General features: G+C 38.6%; 1 protein-coding gene across 1 annotated transcript in view; it reads left to right on the forward strand.

Moving 5' to 3' along the window:
• Positions 1-27932, forward strand: part of FRAS1 (Fraser extracellular matrix complex subunit 1) — a 403423-nt gene that overhangs the window by 289280 nt on the left and 86211 nt on the right. The window contains 8 exon segments of the mRNA XM_027599032.2: positions 3925-4039; positions 6541-6678; positions 9238-9270; positions 16662-16793; positions 17870-17995; positions 20064-20311; positions 25697-25845; positions 26028-26190. Coding sequence (XP_027454833.1) covers positions 3925-4039; positions 6541-6678; positions 9238-9270; positions 16662-16793; positions 17870-17995; positions 20064-20311; positions 25697-25845; positions 26028-26190 — 1104 coding nt within the window.

Raw genomic sequence — 27932 nt, forward strand, 5'->3', positions numbered from 1 at the left:
GTAACAAGAGTTCTCTTAAAACTACTCTTATTGGGGTTAGCAGGGATTCAGTTGGAACAGCTGATCTCTTTTGTCCTATAGACTCAAGTCTGGGCATGCTGTATTTGTTTTATGGCTGCGGGCTTATGTGTCCATGTTTTTTCTTTTCTTTTTTTTTTGTTTTAAAGATTTTATTTATTTATTTGAGAGAGAGAGAGCATGAGAGAGGGGAGGTCAGAGGGAGAAGCAGACTCCCTGCTGAGCAGGGAGCCCGATGTGGGACTCAATCCTGGGACTCCAGGATCATGATCTGAGCCGAAGGCAAGTCGCCCAACCAACTGAGCCACCCAGGCGCCCTGTCCATGTTTTTTCTTGAGACCTTTTCAAGCACTAGTAAAATTATTATCTGCAATTTCTGGAAATGTTTCTTTGTCCTTGGAATTCCTACTGTGCTTTATCTGAGCCTTTCTCACTGCTTAGCAGTTTCTACATTGGAGTTATTTACGAACTTCCCTTACTAAAAACTAGAAATAGTTGAGGAAAGAGTCTATATCTGATTCATCTTGCATCTCCCACAGCTCTTTGCTTGGTACCTTGCCCAGAGTAGGTTCTGACTAAATATTTGCTACATGAATATGTGAGTGAATTAATTTTGTTTTCCTAACCAAACTATGTGAGAGGATGATTTCTTGTAGAACCCCCTTTTACTCATCTCATCTTCTTATTTTTCATGGGTGTTTAATTTCTGAGGCCAGCCATGGGCTTTGCTGCTTTGGTAATATGACAGTCGACAGGTGGGTGGCTCAGATGGTTGGGCGTCTGCCTTCAGCTCGGGTCATGATCCCAGGGTCCTGGGATCAGGCCCCGCATCAGGCTCCTGGCTCGGCGGGGAGCCTGCTTCTCCCTCTCCCTCTGCCTCTCTCCCTGCTCCTGCTTTCTCTTCTCTCTGTATCTCTGTGTCTCAAATGAATAAATAAAATCCTTTAAAAAAAAAAAGTGGTCTTTCTTTTAATGGAGGCTGAAATGATAATGTTGTTTATAAATCCTGACCTGGGATTCTAAAGATTTAAGTTGCACACACACTTTGCTAAGGCTTACATGTTGAAGTGTTTGCCCCCCTTTAGAAGACATTGAAAGTTGATGAAAAATATTTTTTAATTAAGTTGCTATAGAAGTGTTTTCATTATTTTACTTCTTAGCTTAATCTGTTCATAATGATATTTTTCATTCACTCAACAAATTTTTATTGAGCACTTCCATGTGCTAGGTGCTTGGGATCCATCCATGAACAAACAAAAATCCATGTTCTCATGGAGTTTCCATTCTCTTGGTGGGGCAGGAGGGAATAGACAATAAGTAATAAATCAAATAAAGAACATATATTGCATGTGAGTGAAAAGTATTATGGTAAAACAAAAAGGAGATCAAGGTCAAGGGGCTCAGAAATGTGGTGGTGGGAACAGGAGAGATGCACCCAGATTGTAGTTGTAAATGAGCTGAGCTTTATTAAAACGATGATGTTTAAAGAAAGACTTGTAGGAGGTGAGGAAGGGAGTCATGCAGATACCTGAAGGAAGAGCATTCCAGGCCCAGGGAACCATGTGTTTGAACAAATCCAGTTGGGAGTGTGCTCAGATGTTCAAGGAACAGCAAGGAAGCCATTATGGCTGGAGTAGAGGGATTGAATGTGAGAGCAATCTCAAACTCACAGATGTGCCAAGTGTGTATGTTGGGGGCAGGGAGGCGGGGAGAGGGAGGAGTTGGGGCAGATCTTGTAAGTCCTCCTGGGACATTGTAGGTACTTCAGTTTTTTTCTGGGTGAAATGGAGAGCCATTACAAGGTGTTGAGCCACAGAGGTTGAACCTCCTTTTCTGGCTGGCTCTTGCCCTGAAGTAGACTGTAGGCGGGGCAGGAAAGCATTTGGGAGGCCGTCCTGGTGATCAGGTGAGATTGTGGCTCCCCACGGGGTGGTGGCAGTGGCGGGTGGGGAGAAGCAACTGGATTCCAGATATATTCAGAGGTAACATGGTTATTATGAGAAACATTATTCTGTAATTTTCATTTATTGACAGATATTTTAATAAAAAAGTGTCTTCCATAATGATTTCTATGAAATTTAATCTTTCATTTCTTACTATGTTTAATTGATAAATATTGAACATTCCAAATAGCCAATATTAAAATTGATTGAACTTTGATATATGTCAGACTCAATATTGCTTTCTTCAGGGAATCAAGTCCTTACTGTTCCTACCTCGTGCCTATTTCTATTAGTAGGGAAATAGTGTCAATACATGCCATAATAAAATATGTTACCTTGGCTGGCATATATTTCCCTTTGTCCATGCTCCTCTGTCCATTCCCTCTTCTTATTGCTTTATTATTTTAGGGGCATCTAGATTTTCAGAAATATCTCATAATACCCTGAGAATTTTCAGATACTCTGATGGCTTTGAGATGAAAAGGAGGCGGTACTGAGTTGACACTTTTCTGTCCATGTGGCTGTGCCTGCACATGTACATGTTTATAGGTGTGTGCACACATGCAGAGGCTATAAACACCTTCCACAGGGCGTAGATTTTTAATTTGTTGTCCTTACTTGTTTTATTTTAGGGTGAGAGACCAGCTGCTATTTGTAATTCTTATTTTCCTTACTCATTACATTCCATACCTGAGCAGTGGCCTGAAATATGACTCTTTACTATGGGGCGGGGGGGGGGGGGCTGTCCTAACCTGTAAATGCTGTCTCTCCCCTGGACAAGTGTGCCTTCAGGACACTTACAAAGCAACTGCAACCTTCAATCTTTTCACGGTTAAAAGGAAGAACACCACGCCCTTCTCCATGAGAATTACTGAGCCCTACTTAATCCTTTCCTAAATGGGGAAATTCCTTCTGAAAAAGCAGAGCTTCAAAGAGCAGGAGAGCATGTCAAACTCTAACCCTTCAGGGGTCACTTAGGAGGAGCCTGCAAGGAGCCGGATATTTTTGTTCTGTCTTGTTAACAGCATATGTAACCCAGGCAGGGATCCCATGCCCACACTTCTTTTCCCTTTTCTCATCTCCACTCTGTGTTTTTGCTGCTGTCCCCACTCACTGTTATGCCTGGTCATGGGATCCGAAATCCCCCCACCCTTTGAGTGTTGTCACTGTTGGTGAGTTATGGCTATATACAAGTGAATGGACAGTAAAAAATATGGACACATTGGCCTTTTGATTAATTTTGCTTGACCCCTTCATTGGATACTGAGGGCTACGAAGGCTAGCAGAGAAAAGCAATATCTAGTTCTTTTCAATAGTACAGTGGAGACAAAGAAACCATGGACTAGTTTTATGTGCTTCAATAAATAATTCTTAAACCTCTGAATTCAAATGATGAGCCTCTTTTGGTGTTTGAGGTGAGTTCATCTTTGGCCCTTTGAAAACATCACAGTTCCCATTAGCAAAGCTGGAGGGGGGGTTAGGGAGGGCTTCTTACAGATACAACCTTAGCCTATTAAATTGGAGGAGCAGAGATGTAGTGACCCCGCTGTGAATAGTAGAACAGTAGGAGAGCCAACTGTGATGGCTCATGTTCAAATGTGTACCACTGCGAGTTCCCCTGAGGGAAAAGTGATCATACTGGGATGCCCACGGTATGCACCAACACAAACCTGGGGGCAGAGGGCAGGGGAGAGGAGAGTACAAGAAAACTGGAAGAAGATTCTATGACCCTGTGAGGTTCTTAAGGCCAAGACAAATCTGCAGTGCAAGAGACCAGGTCCTTCTTCTGAGCTTTCAGAAAAAATTTTGCTGTAACTAATTGAAAAGCCCAAAGTGAGGGGTTTTTGTTTTTGTTTTTGTTTTTGTTTTGTTTTGTTTTGCTTTTTTAATAAGGCTTGTTTTTGCCTCTGGCTTTTGTTTTCATTACACTATTTGTTCTTCTTCCTCCTTCAATGTTGTTTAGGCTCGGGAAGATGGCCTCACTGTGATTCAGCCTCATTCCCTCTCCTTTGTAAACTCTGAGAGGCCAAGCGGAAAGATTATATACAATATCACTTTACCTCTGCATCCAAATCAAGGTAAGATGTGCAGTAAATGATCTTTTGAGTGATGCTATTGTCTTCTAATTGTTGACCTATCTTCAAACTCTGGAGTTTTGTCTGCAAGTACTTGTTGAGGATTTAAGGAGTAAGAATTATTCATACCCTTTGTTCCCCTGTTCTGAATTTAGGACCAACTGAGAAAGAGACACTGTGGTCAAACAGACAGAGATGAGTGTGTCAGCTTTGGTAGGACAGAGCTGTGCTGGAGAACATGGTGTGCATATAACTTGACTCACTGGATTGAGCTGCCGCTCCCATGCACAGGCGGAACAGGACAGACACAAGCATGGTCCACAGGGACAGACCCTGCCCCAGTGAGGTTATGAGAGGTGAACAGACAAGAATGAGAATGAGCCTGTGCTCGGGACTAGGAGCTCTGCCAGCGAGTGCAGAACAGGCTGAGCCACACACACTCCATTCCTTTCCCCTTTGGATAAGTCACTCCTCCTGCACTGAGGAAAAATGAAAATGTGAAACCACAGTCAGCAGAGAGGAGAGGTGGGCCCCTGCCATCAGTCTTCATCCTTTAGATAGCTGAACTTTGGGCTTAACTAATAAGCCTATCCCTAACAGAGGTGTGGCTATCCCTCATGGAAAGGAGATTAGCTTCTATTAAGACAGTTCTGCTCCCGAATCTGAGGCTGCCCTCCCAACACCAACCATTGCCCTGGTTGTAAGCCTTTCACACGATCAAATCCCCCAGGAGAAATAAATGTCTAAAAATTAAATTATATTACCCTTTTGATAAAGTCCAGAGAAGTTAAACACCTAAAAATCATCCTTCCCTTTTTCTAAATCTGCTAAGTCACAGCAAGGGCTGTTCTTCTTACATAGCCAGGGTAGAGGTGGAGTTCTCTTCGTCCAGCAGCCTGGGCTATCTTCTGGAGAATGACTTTAGGTCTCTCAGCCCCTCAGAACCTGAATTAGTTCAACACCAACTCTCACATGTGTCCTTCTTTGAAAGAGTTGATAGGACATGAAAGATGATCAGAGCATTATTTCTGCACCTACAAAATTTAGAAATGATAGGTAAATTTGCAGCCTCTAAAGCATTTATCACAGTTATAATTGTAAATCCAATTCTTATAATAATCATGATCCATGTTACTATTGCCAAAGATTATCAGAGACTGAGGAGTTTCTGAAGGAAATGGGTAAATTGAGAAAACTCTCATTATAGCCCCACCAGGAGCCCAGTCTGTGTCATTTTCTCAGCAACCTTGACCTTTGAACTTAAACTCAATTGAAAGAATCTCATAATTATGGTAAAGTGTCTATGACTTGTAGAGAATTACCTAGTCTAAGTTATATTAGGGGTAGTAGTTTGTGTCTTACTATTGATTATAGTCAATGACTTCTAGTCAAAAATCTATTTGGGTTTCAAACATGAAAAGAGGCTCAACATCACTCATCATCAGGAAAATGCGAATCAAAACCAGAATGAGATATTACCTTGCACCAGCCAGAATGGCTAGTATCAAAAAGGCAAGACATTACAAGTGTTGGTGAGGATGTGGGGAAAAGAGAACCTTTGTGCACTGTTGGCAGGAATATAAACTGGTGCAGTCACTGTGAAAAACAGTATGGAGGTTTCTCAAAAAAATTAAAAATAGAACTACTATATGATCCAGTAACTGGGTATTTACCCAAAGAAAGCAAAAATAGTAATTCAAAAAGACATATGCAACTTTATAATTATTGCAGCATTATTTACAGTAGCCAAGATAGGGAAGCAAGCTCAGTGTCTATCAGTAGATGAACGAATAAAGAAGATGTGGTGTACTTATGCACTGGGATGTTACTCAACCATAAAAGAATGAAATCTTGCCATTCGTGACAACATGAATTGGACCTGGAGGCTATTATACTAAGTGAAATAAGTCAGATGGAGAAAGACAAATACCATATGCTTTCATTTATATGTGAATCTACAAAATAAAACAAATGAACAAACACACAAAAACAGACTCATAAATATAAAGAATAAACTAGTAGTTGCCAGAGGGGTGGTAGGTTGGGGGATGGCCAAAATAGGTGAAGGGGAGTAAGAGGTACAAACTTCCAGTTATAGAATAAATAAGTCACAAGGATGAAAAAAACAGCATAAGGAATATAGTCAATAATACTGTGATAAATTTGTATGGTGACAGATGGTAACTATACTTACCGTGGGGAACATTTCATAATGTATACAATTGTCAAATCACTAAGTTGTACACCTGAAACTAATATCATATTGTCTGTCAACTATAATTCAATTAAACATTTTTTAAAAGATCCTATTAAAGTCTGTTTGGGTTTCAGATTTGCCTTTTTCTTGAATGACTGGAGAATGGTATGATAAAAGAAACCAGAGAGCAATTGTTCTTGAAGGATAAAAGACTCCCACCCGTGGGAAAGGCAGGTTTATGGCCCCGGTCATTCAGTCAACCATCAGAATTACTGTTGATGCTGATGCTGAGTCTCTTCCTCCCCAGGAATCATCGAACACAGGGACCAGCCTCAATCTCCCATCCAGTATTTCACACAGGAAGATATTAACCAGGGCAAAATCATGTACCGTCCTCCCCCTGCAGCTCCCTACCTCCAGGAGATCATGGCCTTCTCTTTCACTGGTAATGCCTTCTCCTCTATTTTGAGGCACCCATACTGTTCTCCGGGGATCCTCATGGCAGGTTCTCCCTAACTCTTCCCGTTGTCCTTCTGGACAGTTTAGTGACAGTGTTTTATATGCTGTTGAAAATCACTTGAGGCTTGTGGACCAATATGTAGTTTGGGCTCAGTTCATAATTTTTTTTTCATTTATTCATGCATGCAGGCATGCTTTCAATAAATCTTTATTTTGTGCCTCCTCTCTGGCCCTGAGGTCTTGGAGATTATAGTGGTGAACAAAAAGAGGCATGAGTCCTGTTCTTGGTGAGTTTTGGGACCTAGGTATGGAGACAGTTTGAGAAATAATCCCAGTAATAAGTGTTTAATTGTAGACTAAGAGAAGAGCTCTGAAGAAAATCGTTCAGTGGTGGAATTAGAAGTAACAAGACTGCCCGAGACTCAGGGTTCAGTGGAGGCTGTCCCAGGGAGGTATTGACAGTGGAGGGATGGGTAGATGCTAATCAGCCTAAATGTGCCTCTTGGGATACTTGGGAGAACATTTCCCAAGGAAGGTCACACAGCCCATGGGCAGAGGCCCTGAGGAGGGAGAGAACGTGACATTCTGGGGATTAAAAAAAAAAAAAAAAGTCCATGTCTGGAATGTAGAAGTTTGAGCAGAACAGAGATGAGCCTGGATAGAGGCCAGACTTCAGGGGCCCTGTAAGCCTGTCAGGATTTGATTCTTTATCCCGAGAACAATAGGAACCCAGTGGAGGTTTTTAAGATCTGGGGAGATGGCCTTTCATAAAGAACTCTTTGACTGCAGTGATGTGGGCGGATTTGAGGAAGAGGCCAGGGCTGTGGGTGAGGGGAATCTAGTGAGAAGCATCCCGCACTACCACAGGGAAGGTCCCACACAGGAATGGAGAATGCAACCTGTTGGGCCAGGATTTGACAAAAGGCACCTTTTTTAAAGGAAGAGAAGACTGAACAAAAGAATAACTGGATTTCTTTTTTCTTTTTAAGATTTTATTTATTATTTGTCAGAGACAGTGCACAAGCAGGGGGAGGGGCAGGCAGAGGGAGAAGCAGGCTCCCCACTGAGCAGGGAGCCAGTCTGGGCTCTATCCCAGGACCCTGGGATCATGACCTGATCCAAAGGGAGACAGTCAGACTTTCTCTGTCTGAAAGCCACTCAACCAACTGAGCCACCCAGGCGTCCCAAATAACTGGATTTCGAATTCAAGCCATTTTGTGGCCTTCCACTAAGCCACGATAGTTAATCTTTGCTACCCCTTATCTCTCCCCTTGACCCAGTAATCAAAGCTGCTGACTGGAATGCAAGAGTTTTGAGTCCCTACACCTAAATACTTCTGTGCCTTGGAATGATTCTATAAATCTTGAAGCCTGTTTCCTTATGATCTTTAAGATGTATGTACCACATAACATGATTATATGGAATATTATTTTTATATAGTAGCTTTATTCATACAGAACAGCTGGTGATTTCTTATGGTAAGTTGAACATGGGCTAAATAATTCTTTTTTTAAAGATTTTATTTATTTATTTGACAGAGAGAGACACAGCGAGAGAGGGAACACAAGCAGGGGGAGTGGGAGAGGGAGAAGCAGGCTTCCTGCGGAGCAGGGAGCCTGATGTGGGGCTCGATCCCAGGACCCTGGGATCATGGCCTGAGCCGAAGGCAGACTCTCAACGACTGAGCCACCCAGACGCCCCTAGGTTAAAAATAATTTTAGAGTTACATCTTAAATTATAGAAAACATTTAAAGTAATATTTTCTATTATATATATATATATATATATATATATATATATATATAAATGCAATTGTCCAGAAAATGATTAACTCTTCTTTGAAAATATCAAAATGTGGGTTTAGGCCTCCTCTCTAAGGAGGATCCCCAGTGTTTGGTAACTGGGTAACTAATAGCCCATAAAAATGTTCATGGTTCTCTAACCCCTACTTTAAAAGACCTACTTTACAAAGAAACTCAGGATATCCTGGGATTAGAGGGAAAGAAAACATGTCAGCCATGGCTGAAGTTATTTCCGTATCTGTTATACTCGCCTAAGTTCCTAGAGCCTTTTTAGAGAGAGCAGAGTCCTGTCTTATATAATCTATGGGATAAATGCCGTGAGATAAATCTCTCACATCGTTACAGTGTGTAAATCAATGTCCCAGGCATCACTCAATTCTTCAATGGAATTGACCTACCAGAGAGCCTGTTAGTGATATACGACATCATCCGCATTCACCGATTTGTAGGATTTTATGTACTGACAAAATGGGATCTGAATGAATGTATTATAAATCACTCTAACTACTGGTATATAAAATTATTCTACTCTGCCGTTCTTTTTGTTACTTAAAATTAGTGCTGGCACCGTTAAATTCAACATAACATTAACAAAAGACCTGGTGATCTTTCCTTAAACCATAGTAATTTAGATTAAAACATCCTTTACTTTTCTAACCTCTGCCCCATATTTTGTAACTTCTCCATCTATTTCTGACCCCAAAATGCTTACCAGTATATTGATTTTCTCTTTTCTATTTCAGGTCTCCCAGAATCGGTGAAATTTCACTTCACAGGTAACGACTTTAATAGCAATTTTATTAGAAAATGAAAATTTCCTTTCCTTATTAGTCCTTGCTTTTTGTTCCCTTCATTATTGCTTGCACTATTTTCTAAGAACTGCTTAAAGGTTATATAAGACAAGCTTTTCTGAAGTAGTCACATGACTAGTTAAGTAGTAATAGCTTAACTTTGTATTCATAGAAAAAAATAAGCCATCAAGTATTCCAAAGATTAGTGTTGTTTAAGCCCCATTTCAAACAGTCCCAATATCTATGAAAAAAGGTAATAGTGGTTAAGATCTTAGCCTTTGGATCCAGACCACCCCGGGGGTCAGCCTGCTCTGAGAAAGTTTCTTAACCTCTCTATGCCGGCCTGCCTCACTCATCAGTGGAGATAATAACTAATAATTGTACGTATGTAAAGCTCCCAGAACAATGATTGGCACCGTCATTCCTATGTGACACTCAGCTAATGGATCGTGGTTGTATAGAGTCTTGAAGTGAGCCTTTCCTTGAATGCCTTGCTACTGGAGAGAAATGAAAGCTGTGTGTGGAAACCCCAGCATCCCAGCTTTAGTTCACAGTGCCGTAGAAGCTGAGTGCCAGGGGGCAGAAGCACAGTCAGACCTGGCACCCCTGTGGGACAACAGAGGGACCAGCTTTCTTTTTTAGGTCTATGGCTGGCTGTAAACAGCACCCTTAAACTGCTGATTAGCTGGGGTTGACTCTTCCATTGGAATCAGCCACCCTTATGTCCTGTTATATTTCATGTAGGATAAATTTTGGTTGGAAAGAAAGTCATTTCCCTCAAACTCCCAGATCTTCTTTCCTTCTCTGAGGATTAAGAATCACTTAAATCAACAATAAATTTCATTGTTGTGTCATTGGTTTTTTTTTTTTTTTTGAGATGAAATTGACATCTGACATATAACAAATTTGACATATAACATCGTATTAGTTTCAGGTGTACAACATAATGATTCAGTATTTGTGTGTAGTGCAAATGATCACAACAATAAGTCCAGTTACCATCAGTCACCATATATAGTTACAAATTATTTTTTCTTACAACTTTTACATTTACCGTCTCCCTAATGCAATACTATATTATTAACTATAGTTGTTATGCTGTACATTACATCCCCATGACTTAGTTATAACTAGAAGTTTTTACTTTTTGGCTCCCTTCACCCATTTCAGACCCCCCCACCCCACCTCTGACAACCACCAGTCTGTTGTCCTCTGTAGTTCTAAGCTTGGGTTTTTTGTTTGTTTGTTTGTTTGTTTATTTTAGATCCCACAAATCAATGAGATCATATGGTATTTGCTTTTTCTGTCTGACCTGTTTCATTTAGCATGATGCCCTCAAGGTCCATCCATGTCATTACAAATGGCAAGATTTTCTTCTTTTTTATCGCTGAGTAATATTTCATTATCTGTTCATCTGTCAGTGGACACTTAGGTTGCTTCCATGTCATGGTTATTGTCAATAATGCTTCAATAAACATGGGGGTGCATATATCTTTTCAAATTAGTATTTTCATTTTTCTTTTTTTTTAAGAATTTATTTATTAGAGAGAGAGAGAGAACACTGCCAGTGGGGATGGGGGAGGGGCAGAAAGAGAGGGAGAAGCAGGCTCCCCGCTGAGCAGGGAGCCCGACGTGGGACTTGATCCCAGGACCCTGGGATCATGACCTGAGCTGAAGGCAGATTCTTAACTGACTGAGCCACCCAGGCTCCCAATGTGTGTTCATTTTCTTTGGATAACCTAGAAGAGGAATTGCTGGATCATGTAGTATTTCTGTTTTTATTTTTTTGTGGAACCTTCATACTATTTTCTGTAGAGGCTATACTAGTTTATATTCCCTCCAACAGTGCCCAAGGGTTCTCTTTTCTCCACATGCTAGCCAACACTTGTTTTTTCTTGTCCTTTTGTGTGTCCAGGTGTAAGGTGATATCTCATTGTGGTTTTGGTTTGCATTTCCCTGATGATTAGTGATGTTGAGCATCTTTTCATGTACCTGTTGGCCATCTGTATGTCTTCTTTAGAAAAATGATTATTCAGATATCCTGCTCATTTTTTAATTGGATTGTTTGGGTTTTTTGCTATCGAGTTGTATGAGTTCTTTATATATTTTGGTTATTAACTTATCAGATACATAATTTGCAAATATTTCCCCCATTTGGTAGTTTGCCTTTTCATTTTGTTGATGGTTTTCTTTGCTGTGCAAAAGCTTTTTAGTGTGATGTAGTCCCACTTGTTTATGTTTGCTTTTATTGCTTTTGCTTTTGGTTTCAAATCCAAAAATATCATCCCCAAGGCTGTTATCAAGGAGCTTCCACCTTTGTTTTCTTCTAGGAGTTTTATGGTTTCAGGTCTTATATTCAAGTATTTAATCCATTTTGAGTTATTTTTTGTGTGTAGTGTAAGATAATGGTACTGTTTCCTTCATTCGCATGTGGCTGTCCGGTTTTCTCAACACCATGTATTGAAGAGACTGTTCTTTCTCCATTGTGTATTATTGGCTCCTTTGTCATTAATTAATTGACTATATATATATGTATATATATGTGTGTGTATATATGTGTGTGTGTGTGTGTGTTTATTTCTGGGCTCTCTATTGATCTGTTTTTATGCTAATAGGCTGTTTTGATTACTATAGCTTTGTAATACAGTTTGGAATGAGAGAGCATGATGCCTCCAGCTTTATTCTTCTTTCTCACGGTTGCTTTATCTTTTCCAGGTCTTTTGTAGTTTCATACAAAATTAGAATCATTTGTCCTATTTCTGTGAAAAATGCCATTGGAAATTTGAAGGGATTATGTAGAATTTGTAGATTGCGTTGGTTGTTATGGACCTTTTGACAATGTTAATTCTTCTAATCCATGAGCATGGAATATCTTTATATTTATTTGTGTCTTCTTCGATTTCTTTCATCAGTATCTTATAGTTCCAAGCACAGGTCCTTCACCTCCTTGGTTAAATTTATTCCTAGGTATTTCATTTTTTTTTGATGCATTTGTAGATGGGATTATTTTCTTAACATCTTTAATAGCTTATTATTGGGGTATAGAAATGCAACAGATTTTTGTATGATTTTGTATCCTACAACTTTACTAAATTTGTTTATTCTAATAGTTTTTGGCGACATCTAGGGTTTTCTGTATATAATATGTCGTCTGCAAACAGTGACAGTTCTACTTCTTCCTTTTCAATTTGGATGCCTTATTATTTCTTTTTTGAGTGTTGTATTATTATTGATGTAAACCCAGTATCAGCTCACCTCCAGTGATAGACTTCTAGTTAATTCATACAGTCAGTAATAATATATAACAGATTACATAGTATTTTACATTTTACAAAGCAATTTGCAATACAAGTTGTCTTATTTAATCCTTGTAACAAGACTGTAAGGCTGGGGAATTTTTAGCATTTTAAGGGTCATTAGAGTAAGTAATCTGCCCAAATTTCCAGGCCTGGTAAACAGTAGAGCCAAGATTTAAATACAAGTTTCTGACATGGAGCGTGAGATATTTAATTTAGCCTGGTCTGTATTATGTGTTGGTCGTGAAAAATAAGTATCACAATAGTGTGCCTGTTTGGTTTCCAAGCCTCAACTTTTACCTGAAAGCTTGAATAGGTGAAGGGGTTAACTATTAACTTCTCCAGGACTTTAAGTTAAATGATCCTTGAACCTATTATACAGGGTAGAGGAAATAGATGTTGGGCTGACCTCAAATTAATTTATCTTATTTCTGCCTGAGGTTTCTTTCTTTCTCTTTCTTTCTTTTCGTTTCTTTCTTTCTTTCTTTTTTTTTTTTGTTGTTGAGTGAATTTTTTAAAAAAAGTTGTTTTAAAGATTTAAATTTTTTAGAGCAGTTTCAGGTTTACAAAAAAATTGAGAGTAAGGTACAGAGATTTCCCCATTTACCCTGCCCCCACACATGCATACATGCATAGCATAGCTTCTCCCCTTGTCAACATCACTCACCAGAATGGTACATTTTTTACTAAGGATGAACCTACACTGACATGTCATAATCAACCAAAGTCGGTAGTTTACTCTAGGGTTCATTCTTGATGTTGTACATTCTATGGGTTTTGACCAGTGGATAATGACATTTATCCATCATTATAATATCATAGAGTATTTTCACTATCCTAAAAATCCTCCCTGTTCTGCCTATTTTTCTCCTAGACCCACTTCCCACCTTCGGCAACCACTGTTCTTTTTATTGTCTTCCATAGTTTTGTCTTCTCCAGAATGTCATAGAGTAAGAGTCATATAGTATGGAGTCTTTTCAGATTGACTTATTTCACTTAGCAATATGCATTTAGGGTTCTTCTGTGTCTTTTCATGGCTTACTAGCTCATTTCTTTTTAGTGCTGAATAACATTCCATTGTCTAGAAGTACCACAGTTTATTTTATCCATTCATTTACTAAAGGACATTTTGGTTGCTTCCAAGTTTTAGCAATTGTAAATAAAGCTCTTATAAACATCTGTGTGCAGGTTTTATGTGGACCTAAGTTTTCAACTCCTTTGGGTAAATCCCAAAGAGTGCAATTGCTGTATCATATGATAAGAGTATATTTAGTTTTGTTAAAAAAAAAAAAAAAAGCCAAGCTGTCCTCCAAAAGGTCGGTACCATTTTGCATTCCCACCAGCGGTGTGTGAAAGTTCCTTTTGTTCCACATCCTCACCAGCATTTGTTGTTGTCAGTATTCCAGATTTTGGCAATTTTAATTGGTGCATAATGGCATCTTATAATTGTTTTAATTTCCATGTCTCTGCTGACATATGATGAGGAGCATCTTCTCATGTGTTTATTTGCCATCTGTATATCTTTGGTGAGGTATCTGTTAAGGTCTTTGGCCCATTTTTTAATTGGGCTCTTTTTTTATTGTTGAGTTTTATGAGTTCTTTGTACATTTTGAATAAAAATCCTGTATCAGATGGGTCTTTTGAAAATATTTTCTTCCAGTTTATGGCTTGTCCTTTCATACCCTTGACATTGTCTTTCACAGAGCAGAAGTTTTTAATTTTAATGAAGTCCAGCTTATCAGTGATTTCTTTCATGGGTCATGTCTTTTGTGTTTCTATCTAAAGAGGCATCACCATTCCCAAGGTCATCTAAGTTTTCTCCTCTGTTGTCTTATAGGAGTTTTATAGTTTTGCAATTTACGTGTAGGTCCATGATCCATTTCGAGTTAATTGTTGTGAAGGGTATAAGAGGTTCCCTTTTTTTAAGGAGAAAAAATTTTGGAAACTGGTAGGAGGCCATCTGCTTTAGCTTAGTTTTGTAAGAGAAAATTTTAAATTGGGCACGTAATGAACTAAGGTGGCAACAAGCCCGAGTCCTGACATTAACCCATAGAATGAGGGAGAACAGCTCATTTCGTTAATCAGCTAAGACAAGAACAAAAGCTGATATTCCTGACCTGCCTGCTTCAAAAGAAGCCCAGATGCTCTGCAGAGCCATCCTGAGCAAGGAAAATACACGAGGCAAATGGTGCTCGCGAGGAGGTCTCTGACCCAAAGAGGCCATTTGACTGTTTCTCAGAGAAATCAGAAATGTTGCTTATAGGGACAGCTAGACATGTAATTGCTAACATTTTGATTTTAAGTTCTTAATATTTGCTTACAAAACTCTGTACCCCATTGATACATTTTCTAGTTATAAAATATGTGCCAGAAAATAGCTTTCTTCCATTTACTCCCAGAGGGAAAGATGCACCTGGGGCTTCCTGACAGCTATGTGTTGTTTACTGAAGCTCCTAAGTTTTGGGGCCTTTCCCTCCCTCTTCTGCAAAAGTGAGGATGTTGACTGCTCCCTGAGGCTCTCCCCCAATGTAAAAGTGAACTCAATGTAAAACATTTAAAAAAGTAAAATTGTATCTCACAATTGTAATTTTTATTTAAGGTAGGTGTTCTTAACTTAGATTCCAGGGGCCTCAAAGAATCGGAATCTGCTGAAATTTATGGAAAAGTTCATATGTTTGTCCCCCAAGTCCCCAAAAGTTAGGAATTGTCTGTCCCTATCTTTGATGATCCAGAGAGGAGATTGGGCATAAACAAAGGAGCAGGGGCAATAATTGTGATATGGCCAAATGACCAGAGTCTTAAAACCTTCATTCGCAGGGGTAGTGTCTCCTCTCCTTCGGGAGGGCTATTTCTGGACTGCTCTGGGACATGGAGTGTACCTGATAAAATCCAGCCATATCTTTCAGATCTGTTCTCAAGGAAAAAACAAATCTAAAACCCAAATGGGATCATTACCAGCAGTCACTGAGCAGTGCTTTACTTTGCGTAAGAAGATGTCAGCTTCCTGTGAACTTGCTACTAAGTCCAGAAGAAAGTGTTGAAGGAAACCAATCCATATGCAAGCATAGTACACATTTAAAATAATCAACAGTAGAGTTTTCTCAATAGCCACTACAAATAAACACATTGGTGAATTGGTGGTACAGATGTTCTTCTAAACCTGGCTTTTAGAAAAGGGAGGGTGTTTTAAGGTATGGGAAGGCGGAAATCAGAGTCAAGCACCAGACAATTCTGCTTTCATTTCCCTCAGGTGATCAGTGTTCACTTGGATGTCAGATAATCCAGGGAAATAAAATCTTAAAGTCATTGTTCTATTCACAAAGGTATCTTCCATTTATTGTGATGTGTATAATGATCAGGTAAAAAACAAATGAGTCTGCTTACTTCCCAACAAATGCCATCCAAGATACTTGTATGGGTATTTTCTGTCCTTTTTAAAAAGTTATTTCCTCATGAGACATGGATGTGTCATTTCTAAACAAGATCTCTTGAAAGAAAATATTTTTCCGAAACATTAGAATAAATCAAAAAATAATTCCATAAATAAAAGTCTTTTAATTTTCTTTTTAGATTTATTTATTTATTTATTTGAGAGAGAGAGCACAAGCAGGGAGAGTAGCAGAGGGAGAGGGAAAAGCGGACTCTCCGCGGAGCAGGGAGCCCGGTGTGGGGCTCGATCCCAGGATCCTGAGATCATGGCCTGAGCTGAAGGCAGATGCTTAATTGACTGAGCCACCCAGGCACTCCCCATAAATAAAAGTCTTTATCAGCATCATGTAAGAGTACAGATTTTATATTACTTTCCTTTCCACTAACATTTACCAGTATCACCTTGTTGTGAAACTTGCTTCTTAGAGTGACATAGTTATTATGGTCCTTTAGCCTTTTCATTATCCAGTAGAAAAAGATTTGTGAGAAGAGCTCACAGTATCTTCCTTGCTTGCTTACGTTTTCCATTTGTAAGCGTCTCTTCAAAGTGTCAAGGTAATCTAAAAAAGCTTCTGGCTACATATTTATGGAAGCAGCCTGATGGTGACCAGACTACACGTTGATGTGCATGTGTGTGTTTGTCCTTTCTAGTTTCAGATGGAGCTCACACAAGTCCAGAGATGGTCCTCACCATTCATTTGCTTCCCACTGATCAGCACCTGCCGGCGTTCCGGGTCACAGCTCCCCTGCTTGAGGTCAGCCCAGGGGGCAGCGCTGCTATAGGTAGGAACTGAGCCTAAAAGAAACATGCCTTTGGAAATGGAACCGTATTTCAGTAGCAGTCCCTGTTTAAACCTCTTGATGATTGCCCAGAAAGAGTGACCTCTTGTTCCAGAAGGTATATGTGTTCTCACCTATACCCTTCCCTCTGCCCATTTCCATGCAAATAGAAGCAGCACAGAGAGGAGGAAATAGAGCTTTCCGAGGCCAGTGTTCAGTGATGGAATACAACACAGAATGTATTTTCCAGCCTCCAGGAGTTTGATTTGTTGCCGTCGCTAAAATAGAAAATTAACAAAGGAGAGCAGAGACGAGAAGGGAGGGGAGCAGTTTCAGTAACTGCCCGTGTTTTCTGTTTAGAAGGTAAAGAGTAACAGGAGAAATGACAGATCACAGTAACCTTCAGAAGCTGTGAGGCGTTGGCCTGGTTATTCTGTACGTGATTTTATTTACCTCTTAGTGTACTTACTCTTTAGGAGTTTCTTTATTCTTTCACCAAGTATGTTTTAAAAGCAAACAGTGGATGCTGTGATTTTTGTTAGTTGTGCTCTACAGATCCTTATCCAGTTTCTGCCCCTGAGTATTGGCCTGAAATTAATTATCATCCAATTTCTAAACAAGCCACATATACAAAGACAACTGTCGCTCCACCCTATTCTTTCTCACTTCTGTGATGGCCCTAGCAGCCATTGTTAAAACAGCTTGGCTCTTGTAGATTCAGAAAAAGAAGGGAATAAATAATGAAAAGCAAAAACAGTTTCTGGGAGCATTTTCTGGAAGACTGGACTGACCTATATGTCGGCTTCCGTGCCCTCATTTGTATGGAAAGGTGTTCTTAATTCAGAACTACCTACTTATAAGTTAACTTTTGGAAGTTAAGTTAACTACTTGTAGTTTGGGAATTGACTGTATCATCCGTTTTCACTCTTCTGTGGTTGACTGAAATTCAACAGTGCCTTCTTATAACCATCAGATTGCCCACAGCGTGGCTTCCAGCCTGCTCTGTAGCTTTAATGTAGGCAGGGCATACAGTTTTTAATGTACACATCCTGTCACCATGATTTGTTTCCTGACTACAGGACTTCAGCTGGCAGCAAGAGATACCGAGATAGTACCTGAAGACCTCCTCTTTGAGCTCCGGAAACCTCCAGAGCATGGTGTGCTCCTTAAGTACACAGCCGAGTTCCAAGGGCCCATGGCCACAGGTAGCTGCTTCCTCTGCTATTGGCCTGCTCGGAGGGTTTCTTGCTCTAGTTTTATGTCTCAGACAAGAAGTAAAGCAACTCCGTGGGACAAACTATGAGGAGATACTTAGAAAGGAAGAACTTTTAGCTCTTAGTCCACTGGCTGAAATAGTTGGGACTTCTTTCTCTGCGCCACCACCCACAACCCAAAACAATGAGGCTGTTTCCTCAAGTTGTAGGTGAAACTGGTCGAAATCCGTTGATTTATCTGGAGTAAATGCATTTAGAACAACCTCATACAAAGTGTCAGGTGCCGCTTTCTTGTGGTTATGGAGATGAATTTGTCTTCCTTAGTTTGCTATGTTAATCTTCACAGTATTTTTAGCACTGAAAATCTGATAGCATAAACTGCATGTATCTTCATGCATAAAAAATGAAAACATTTTTTAAGTTGTCTCTTTGTGATGTAACACTGTGACAGGTCATGTGACCAGCTTTCCAAAATAATATTTCTTGTACTTTCTCCAATTATAGAAAAATAATACATGTTGATTGTTTAGAAAGTATAGAAAAGCGCAAGAAATACAGCTAAATCTAATTGTTTAATAGTTAGCCCGTATATGTCAAAGTGAATATTATCTCTTTCAAAGTAGTCACTTTGGGATGCTATATGCTTATTTCAATAATCTGTACTTTCTCAAAACCTTTATATAATTCCTAATGGCATGTAATAGTGCATTCTTTTGGATATCCCTGCAGAGAGAGGGGGGCAAGTCTTTGACTTTGAAGTTAGATAGAATTTGAATAACAACCAATAGGCATTTGGGAGTCACAAAGGCAGATTTTTAAAAATTTACCAAACACAAGAAATATCATCAGAATAAACTTCTAGCATCCTAAGGGAACTATTTAAGGAGCATTACCAGTCAGAACCCAGTTTCCTTAACATTATATTTAACCTATATTTGTATAACTAATATATACTACCTAAAGATGTTTAGAAAACATTAGTTTTATTACTTTTTTTTAAAGCACAATACCACTAGCACCAGTAAATCACAATAACACAGTGTCAAAAGAGAAGGCTTAGAAGACAAAGACAGAAAATGAATAAATTCTTTAGTCTCATTCATAACACCAATTATTAGAGCCAATAATCTGTCAGGAAATAGAGTTGAGTAGAACACCCAAGAAGACCAGTTCTTCAGTTGTACTCTCTGGAATTCTTGGGGCCCATGACACTAAGAGGCATTTCTTATAAAAAGGGTTCCATGACCATGGAACACTACATCAAAAACTAATGATGTAATGTATGGTGATTAACATAACATAATAAAATTTAAGAAAAAGGGGGGGTTCCATGACCAGTTTTGGAATGCTTTAATATTTCTACATTGAAGATTCTAAAATTTAATAAATCCTGCAGTTCAAGAAATTTTTAGTTTTAAATTTTGTTTAAACCTATTTTTCCCAAAGTTATATGACCTTGAGACTTTTTTCACACATCTATGAAATCTATCACAAATTAGTACTCTAGACCTGCAAAGTTTGGATTTGTAACTTCAAGTATGTTTTTAAATTTTTAGATATTTTTTAATTTCGAAAAACCTTATATTTTCACCTAAAACAAAGACCTCTACAGATTCATCAGGCATGATTTATTTTCTTAACTTTTTCCAAAAAATTTCAGTGTCAAGATTAGATCCAAGACTAGGTTATCCTAAAGAATAGAGGCTTGGCCTTTATTCTCTAGAAGTAAGAATGATGACTGGACCTTACAGAAGCAGATTTGAGCTCACTATGATTAAGAACATAAACAAAATTAGAGCTATCTCCAGTGGAATTAGCTGCCTTGTAAAACAGTGAGCCTCCCACCTTGAGACATGTTGAAGGACAGGCTAAATAACCCCTTTTCAAGAATGGCGTAAAGGGAATCTTAGGTTGGGTGGGTGGTTGGACTAATTAACTTACAACTCCCAGAGTTTATGATCCTATATGTACTTTGAAACCCGAGAACAAAGGTGTTATATACATGAAAAGCGTTATTCCCAGAAGTGATTGGTTTTGCAATTTGTTTTATTCTCGAAAGGTGACACTTTCACATATGAAGATATTGAGAAAAATGTTCTGCAGTATCTACACGATGGCTCCCCTGCCCGGGAAGACAGCATGGAGATCTCAGTCACAGATGGCACGTCCGCCACGACTGTGGAAGTGAAAGTGGCGGTGTCCCTGTCGAAGGCCCGGGGGCCTCAGCTGGCTGCTGGTGCCTCGCAGAGCATTACCGTTGCTAGGAAAAGCACAGCCGTGATCACCAGGTCACACCTCGCTTATGTTGTAAGTTCTTGTTCACTGTGTCTTCTTGTTCACTGTACCCTCTCCCTGGGCTTGACTAGAAAGCAATGCCATGGCTGAATATTCAGGGCAGCAGGTATGTGGCCATATAAGGAAGTTTCTTCTCAACTCCCCAGTAGCTCTACTCCATTGTTTATTCTGGTGGCCCCTAGTGTCTCATGAGCAGACAAGTGAATGAACAGAACGTGAACAGAAACACAATGAGACTGTGTAGGGTTGGGTGATGGTCAACAGGGAACAGTGCCCATGCTGGAAAAACCTGAGTCCCCATTTTTTAAGCTCCATCCATAATATTTCAAATGGAAAGTTTCAGGAAAGAGCATTTTAGGAGAAGGTACCTGATTCATGGCTAATACACAATAATATTTCATGGCCCACTGAGAGGAAGCCCACTTTCACCTGCTTTGGTCTTAGGGCCCGCTCTAGACAGAATGCTGGCACATTCCTTTGGCAATGCCTCTCTGCCAGGTTTCCTAGGCAAGATTACTGACTCACCCTCCATCCCATGCCCCAACAGAAGCCATGTATTTAGGACCCTAACTTGCGAAGTGACCCTGATTAATTACACTCCTCTCCTTTCTTTGATTCTACCTCTGAAGCTGAGGATAATGAGGATAATTAATTTTATTTTTCAGTTATGTGTGTTGTAAACATACACGAATTCTCTATGTAAACTTAATAGTTTTGACGAATACCTTGAAAATATGGATGGTTCTCTGAATGGTAATCATTCTTAGTATTGAATTTTTCCTTAACAATGTTAAAATTCCAACCAATGACCTGGCCTCTTTCTTTCTTTCTATCTATCTATCTTTTTTTTTTCTTTTCTTTTCTTTCAATACTATATAGTTTTAAGTAATCCTTTTCTGGACTAAAGAGTCTGGCTATAAAATCTAGTCCTGGATAGTAACATGTAAGATAAAGCATTGGCCTGGGAACAATTGCTTCAATTGCTTTAGCACAGATTTTCCCCTCAAATTGTCTTTTCTTAAATTATGGGAAACTGCATTCCACCCTGATTCTTCTCATGGGTCTAGTATAGTTTCAGAACAGCTTTGATTTTGTTTTTTTTGTCCTAATTGATAGGTGATTTTTACCATAGGTTATGGTCTTTTGAATCTTATGAAACTCATGAATTCATAAAAATGTATGAATACAGATTTAATCAATAGATCACCAAGGCTTGAAAAATGTTTGACAGGCCAAAATAGCTCTCCAGGAGCAGTTCCTGCCCATTAACTGCATATTATAAGCTGCATATCAAAATGTGAGCCCATTGGCAACTGAACATGTATTTTCAGAAATTGATTGAATGTGAATTTACCCACTAGAGCAGAAAGACTCCAAAAGGACTATTCTAGCTTGCTGAAGGCATAGCATATTTTAAAGCCTTCGCTAAGCTATATACTAACTTTCTCTGAGGGTTGTAGAAGAATGTTGAACTTAGTGTCATGGGGAAAATTTTTCCAGATATGCATAGTTAATGAGTTTGCAGTGAACGCCCAGACAGTTTCGAAAAGCCATCTGAAATGCTGGTCATAAATGGAACAGAATGTAAAAGGATAGGAGCAGGTGAGGCTGTTTTTAATTAGAGTGTCGTTAACTGCAAGAGGGTGACATGGTGTCAAGAGAGACAAAAGGCAAAAATGGGATTCTGTGTGATTTGTTTCTTAATGGTGGTTTCCTATACAGTTTGCTATGCACTGCAGGTAAACAAGTAGTGGAGGGATGTTTTGTAGTTAGATGGGTGAGTTTTAAAGCAGGCTAAACACTTACTGGCGTAGTAACCCTTGACAGGGTACTTAACTATCTAGGACTCAGTTTTCTCATCTGCAGTTGGGGCGGGGAAGATAGAAGATTAATCTTAAAAAGCTAGCAGCATTTCTATGCACCAGCCAAAAATACAATAGTTCAAAATATGATAACATCTCTAATAACATCACATAACACATATCTAGGAATAAATGTAACAAAAGATGTGTAATTTCTAGGGAAAATTGATACAATGCCCAACTAAAGAAAATCCAAAAGAATCTCTTGACAAAGTATTAGAAATAAAGAGAGAATTTACCAAGGGCTCAGATAGAAGATCAACAAAGCAATAGGATTGCTAGACATAAGCAAAAAATAACCAGGAAATGTAACTAAAAAGATGACACCCCTTATAATAGCATTATAAAAATCTTGTCTGTTGGACTAAATCTAACAAAAACTAGACAGTACTTCTATGGGGAAAGTTATAACACTTAATTGACAAACATTTTTTAAAAACACCCAATAAATGATGAGACGTACCATATGCATGAATAGGTAGATTTAGTAGCAAAAAGATATCAATTCTCCTGCAGACTGTCTTTCCATTCAGTTGAGTTCCAGTCAAAAGCCCAGTGCACTTTTTATGGATCTTGATAAGCTGATTCTACAGTAAAGAATGAAGGGCCAAAATTCTGAAAAAGAATAATTGGAGGGCAGGGGCTTGCCCTATCAAATATCAGGATTTATTATAAACCTGCACTATTTAAAGCAATGTAGCACAGGAATATACTAGAGTCCAGAAACAGATCTACACATGGGACTGTAGTATAAAACAGATACAGTAAGCCAGATCAGTGGAAACAGTAGGAACTATTTAAAATATAGACCTGCACAAAATGAGTTATTCATATGGATAAAAAAAGAACTTGTGCACACTGTACACAGAGTAGCTTTGGGCAAATCAAGTACTGAAATTTTACAGTTCTTTGTAGGATATAGGTGAATATTTTTAGATATTGGGAAAAGGAAGATTTTTTAAACTAAAAACAAAAAGTCCTAACTATAAAGAAAAGATTAATAAACTTGACTATATTAAAATTAAATTTATATTCCCCAAAACACACCAGAGATACAGAAAACAGACAAGTTACAAATTGGAAACAGATATTTGCAATACATATAACAAAAAATGACCAAGAAAATATAAAAAAATTCTGCAGATCAAGAAGAAAAAGATAACCCAGTAGAAGAATGAACAAGAAACATTAATAGGAATTTCAGAAGAGAAACCCATAGGGCCAATAAATATAAAAAGAGATAATCACTTTTTTAGGCATCAAGGAAAGCAAAAAAAGACTACATACCATATCATACCAATTCAATTGGCAGAAGTTTAAAAGTCTGAAAATACCAGATGTTGGAGAGGAAATGGATCTGCAGAAGGTTCTTTGCTGATGGAAGAGTCAACTGGAACAAACCACTTTGGGAAAGAATTTGGCATTCTCTTGTGAGGATGAGTGGTCCTATACCCTAACCATTCCACTCCTAGACTCCTCTCTAAGAGGAATTTTCATATGCACATCACAAATGCCCATCAACAGGCTAGTATAACCGGTGATATCCTTTCTCTAGAGATGAACTGTTGCTGCATACAACGATATTGTTGGATCTTAGCAGTCCACTATTGAGTAAAAAGGAAAGTAAGTCCCACGAGAGAAAGTCTAATTCTCTTTTCATAAGTTTTTTTAAAAAACAACTAAAATACTTTGTAGTAATATATCAAATAATATCAAGAAATTCAAGGAAATGAGAAATAAGACCCAGGGTGATGGGAGGCCCAAGGACAGGGTAAAGGAGGAACACATACATAACTGTTAATTATCACTGTTCTAGTCCTTGTGTTGAATGGTGGGTCAATAGATGTATAAGTAATAAAAAGAAAATGAAAAATGAACTAATACAAAAGGGGTAAGAAGGTAGGAAAACTATATGAAAACAAAGTCTACATTCTTAGGAGATTTTTTGCATCCATAATATCTTAGATAATGCCAAAGTAGTAATTTTCCTTAATTATAAAAATGAATTATTTTCTGAAATTATGATAGCATTTTCAGAAGAAAAAAAACTAGCTTATTTCACACTTTTTCAAACCCAGCAGTCATTTGAGATTTGAAACATTAAAATAAATATGTCTGACATGAAAGAAGCATTTCTTTGCCAAATTTGCCAGTGTGGAATTTTGAAGCTATTCATTCTAATCAAGAGCCAGGAGCTCTGTCCTTATAGTTTATCACCATCCTAGAAGATAATAGCTTAGAACTCTTAGCTGTCTTTTAAAAATTCTCTCTCAGAGGGTACTCACAGTAATATTAGAAAGTAGTCTGTTGGAAGTCTGCATATTGTATTTGATAACCCATGTGGAAAAATAGAGAAACTTTTAAAGTATAAATTTAGGAGAAATTTTCTGAAGTTTTGCAACTTTGATGAATCTGAGTTTCCTTCCTTACTAGTGTCAGGTGATGTAAGGAGATATGGAAAATTCTGTGACCTTGCACTGAGGCTCCGACCTGTCTATTTAAAAAGGCCCCTAGGGGTAGAAGCAAGAACTGACTAAAATCCTCTGCCCCAGATCACCAGGTATCCTGAGCACATTCCTGATCCGTACTTCAACCAGCTATACAACATAGCCATGGAAATTTGCATTTCAAAGTACACTTGGCCATGCAATATTTATTTTCATTGTTGCTGTGGTAAAGTACAAAGTGCCCCCATGTTCACAGCCAACTGCTCTAAAAGATGAATGACTCAGGGAAACTCTCCAAGAAGATGTTGCCAGCCTCCTAGATATTTCCACAATATTCTTAAAGAAAGGGAAGGAGAAATTTTTCATTAAGACACACAACTATTGTCCGCATAGAAACACGGAAAGCTAATTTTATTTCTTAATAAGCAATGCAGAAGGAAAGTAAAATTGTCTTTGTTAAGATTGGTCATCCCGCAGGTAGAGCATCTGTAGGTTCCGTCCTGATGGAATGAAATCCATAAGATTTCCAAAATTCTCCTGTTAAACTAAATTTTTTACCATGTCAGATATTACTTAAAGTGAGTCACTGGCTAAGCTAAATAACTTCCCTTCTTTCTGTTTCACAGAATTTTCTTTATCATTGTATTATATGTTATAATGGAATTTTACCTGTTTCTGAAAAGCAAACCATCCTTTGAAACCCTGAAAGAAGCCTACAACCGTGTTTATAGGAAGATGACTTATATCTCTGACCATGTTTTGTTCTTCACTAGATGCATGTAATAAAAATGCAACTGTGTGTGGCTCTTATAGTAACAATAGAGCATCTCTTTGTTTTATGCCCCATACCTAAAGTGCATTTCCTCACTCTTATCTTGAGCTACTCTTGAAAGAAGACATTATCAAAGAGGTATTAGGTGGGTGATAATAATGGGATTGTCATGCACTTTGAGATGGTGTTGCTTTATCACAAAGGGAAAGAGACTTTTTCAGCTGGCAGAGAAGGAAACACCCATGATCTTTAACTACTGGAGGTATTTATTCCTACAAATGTGTGTTCATATCTTCCCTCATATTTGCCCGATTAGGATGATTCTTCCCCCGACTCAGAGATCTGGATTCAGTTAAGTTCTCTTCCCATGTATGGTGCTCTCTTAAGAGTGTCAGGACCTGAGGTGGAAGAACTCTCAGAGGTTTCCAATTTCACAATGGAAGACATCAACAACCAGAAAATTAGGTATATAACTATACTTTGTGTTACTTGACAGAGTTTTTAAAAATTGTATTAAAATATTTAAGCAACTAACCAGTAGCTCCCTCGAAAGAATAAAATCTGCCCCATTTTTAAACAGAGATGCAGCCATCTTACCCGGCTTGTCACGTAGCTCATTCATTTGATTCTTTTCCTCACCTCTATAGGTACTCAGCTGTGTATGAGACTGATGGTAATCTGGTTACTGATGGCTTCCATTTCTCTGTCTCCGACATGGACCGCAACCATCTAGACAATCAGATTTTTACCGTCATGATCACTCCTGTTGAGAATCCACCTCCAGTCATTGCTTTTGCTGACCTTATCACGGTAAACAATTCTCAGATCAATGAACAGCGAGTGCTGTGGAGAGCTGGAATCTGTTCTGATGTAAATACAGGATTTCTACCTGAATCGGCTGCCAAGTTCTTCCTCCAAAGTATCTAGGCAGTAGTGCCAAGATATGCATGGTTTTCAATCATGAGTTTTTCAAAAAGTATGAAAAAAATATATGCAGAAGATCAAATAATTATATTTACATTATTTAATCAAAAAATATATGTGCTAAACATAAATGCTAGATGTGGATAGTATTTTGTATACCATGCTTAGGTGTGTATAGTAGTGGGAGTAAAATTTATAAATGGAATATATCTTTTAGGAGTTAAAAATCTAATGTTTCCAAGAACTAAAATAAGGGGATATGGACAATATCCCCAAGTCACTTTTTTTTTTTTTTTTTTGGTATGGTTTGTTTTATTTTTTTAACTTTTTATTTTAATTCCAGTTAACATACAGTGTTATATTCATTTCAGGTATACAATATAGTAATTTAACACTTCCATACATCACCCTGTGCTCATCCCAAGTGTAGTCCTTAATCCCCATCACCAATTTCACCCATCCCCCACCCAGCTCCCCTCTGGTAACTATCAGTTTGTTCTTTATTTATTTAGTTTTTTAATTTTATTATGTAAATCACCATACATTACATCATTAGTTTTTGATGTAGTGTTCCATGATTCATTGTTTGCGTATAACACCCTGTGCTCCATGCAGTACGTGCCCTCTTTAATACCCATCACCAGGCTAATCCATCCCCCCCCCCCCCCCTAGAATCCTCAGTTTGTTTCTCAGAGTCCATCGTCTCTCATGGTTCGTCTCCCCCTCCGATTTCCCCCCCTTCATTTTTCCCTTCCTACTATTTTCTTCCTTTTTTTTTTTTTTAACATATAATGTATTATTTGTTTCAGAGGTACAGGTCTGTGATTCAGTAGTCTTACACAATTCACAGCGCTCACCATAGCACATACCTTCCCCAATGTCTGTCACTCAGCCACCCCATCCCTCCCACCCCCACCCAAGTCACTTCTTAAGCCAATACTTATCACCATAAATGTTATTTACAGTTCCTTGGGGTGGAGAGGGTGGGGGCATATGATTATGTCCCGATCATGAGGTTACCCAGACCTGAGTTCAAGTTCTGGTTCTGTTACTTACTAGCTGAGTGACCCTGGACCAATGATATAATCTTTCTTAGCCTCAATTTCCTCATCTTTAAAATATAACTATTCCTGTTACCTAAAGGATTGCTCTGATAATTAACAAAATACCATTTAAAAGCCCCCAGTACATACCAACACATGGTAGGGATTCCATAAAAGTTAATTCAATCTCCTTGTCCTGCTCTGTGTATATACCACAATGCCAAAAACTCAGGAGTTTTTCTGGTTTTGTCAAGGAACTAAAAAATACATAAAACTGAGTGGTTTCCAAATGGTTTTGATATTCCATACCTTGGGGAACCCATCTGGACCTTCTCCATCCCCAGAGTCAGGGTGACCTTCCACTTTGTACCTTGCAGATCTTCCTACATTTGGCCAAGCATTGTTCAGAGTGAAGTGGCTCTGTCGTGTCCAGCAGGCTAGGAAAAAAACACCAGGATCAGGTTGCAGAGTTAGCATAAAAAGCAGGAAAAAGTTAGCTCCGACAAGTGCTTTTACTTAGACGGATTTATTTTCCTCCTTAACCTTAAGATAAGCACTAACTTTCAGGTGTGGGGAGGGAACTCT

The sequence above is a fragment of the Zalophus californianus genome, chromosome 2, assembly GCF_009762305.2.
Source record: "Zalophus californianus isolate mZalCal1 chromosome 2, mZalCal1.pri.v2, whole genome shotgun sequence".
NCBI classification, from domain to species: Eukaryota; Metazoa; Chordata; class Mammalia; order Carnivora; family Otariidae; genus Zalophus; species Zalophus californianus.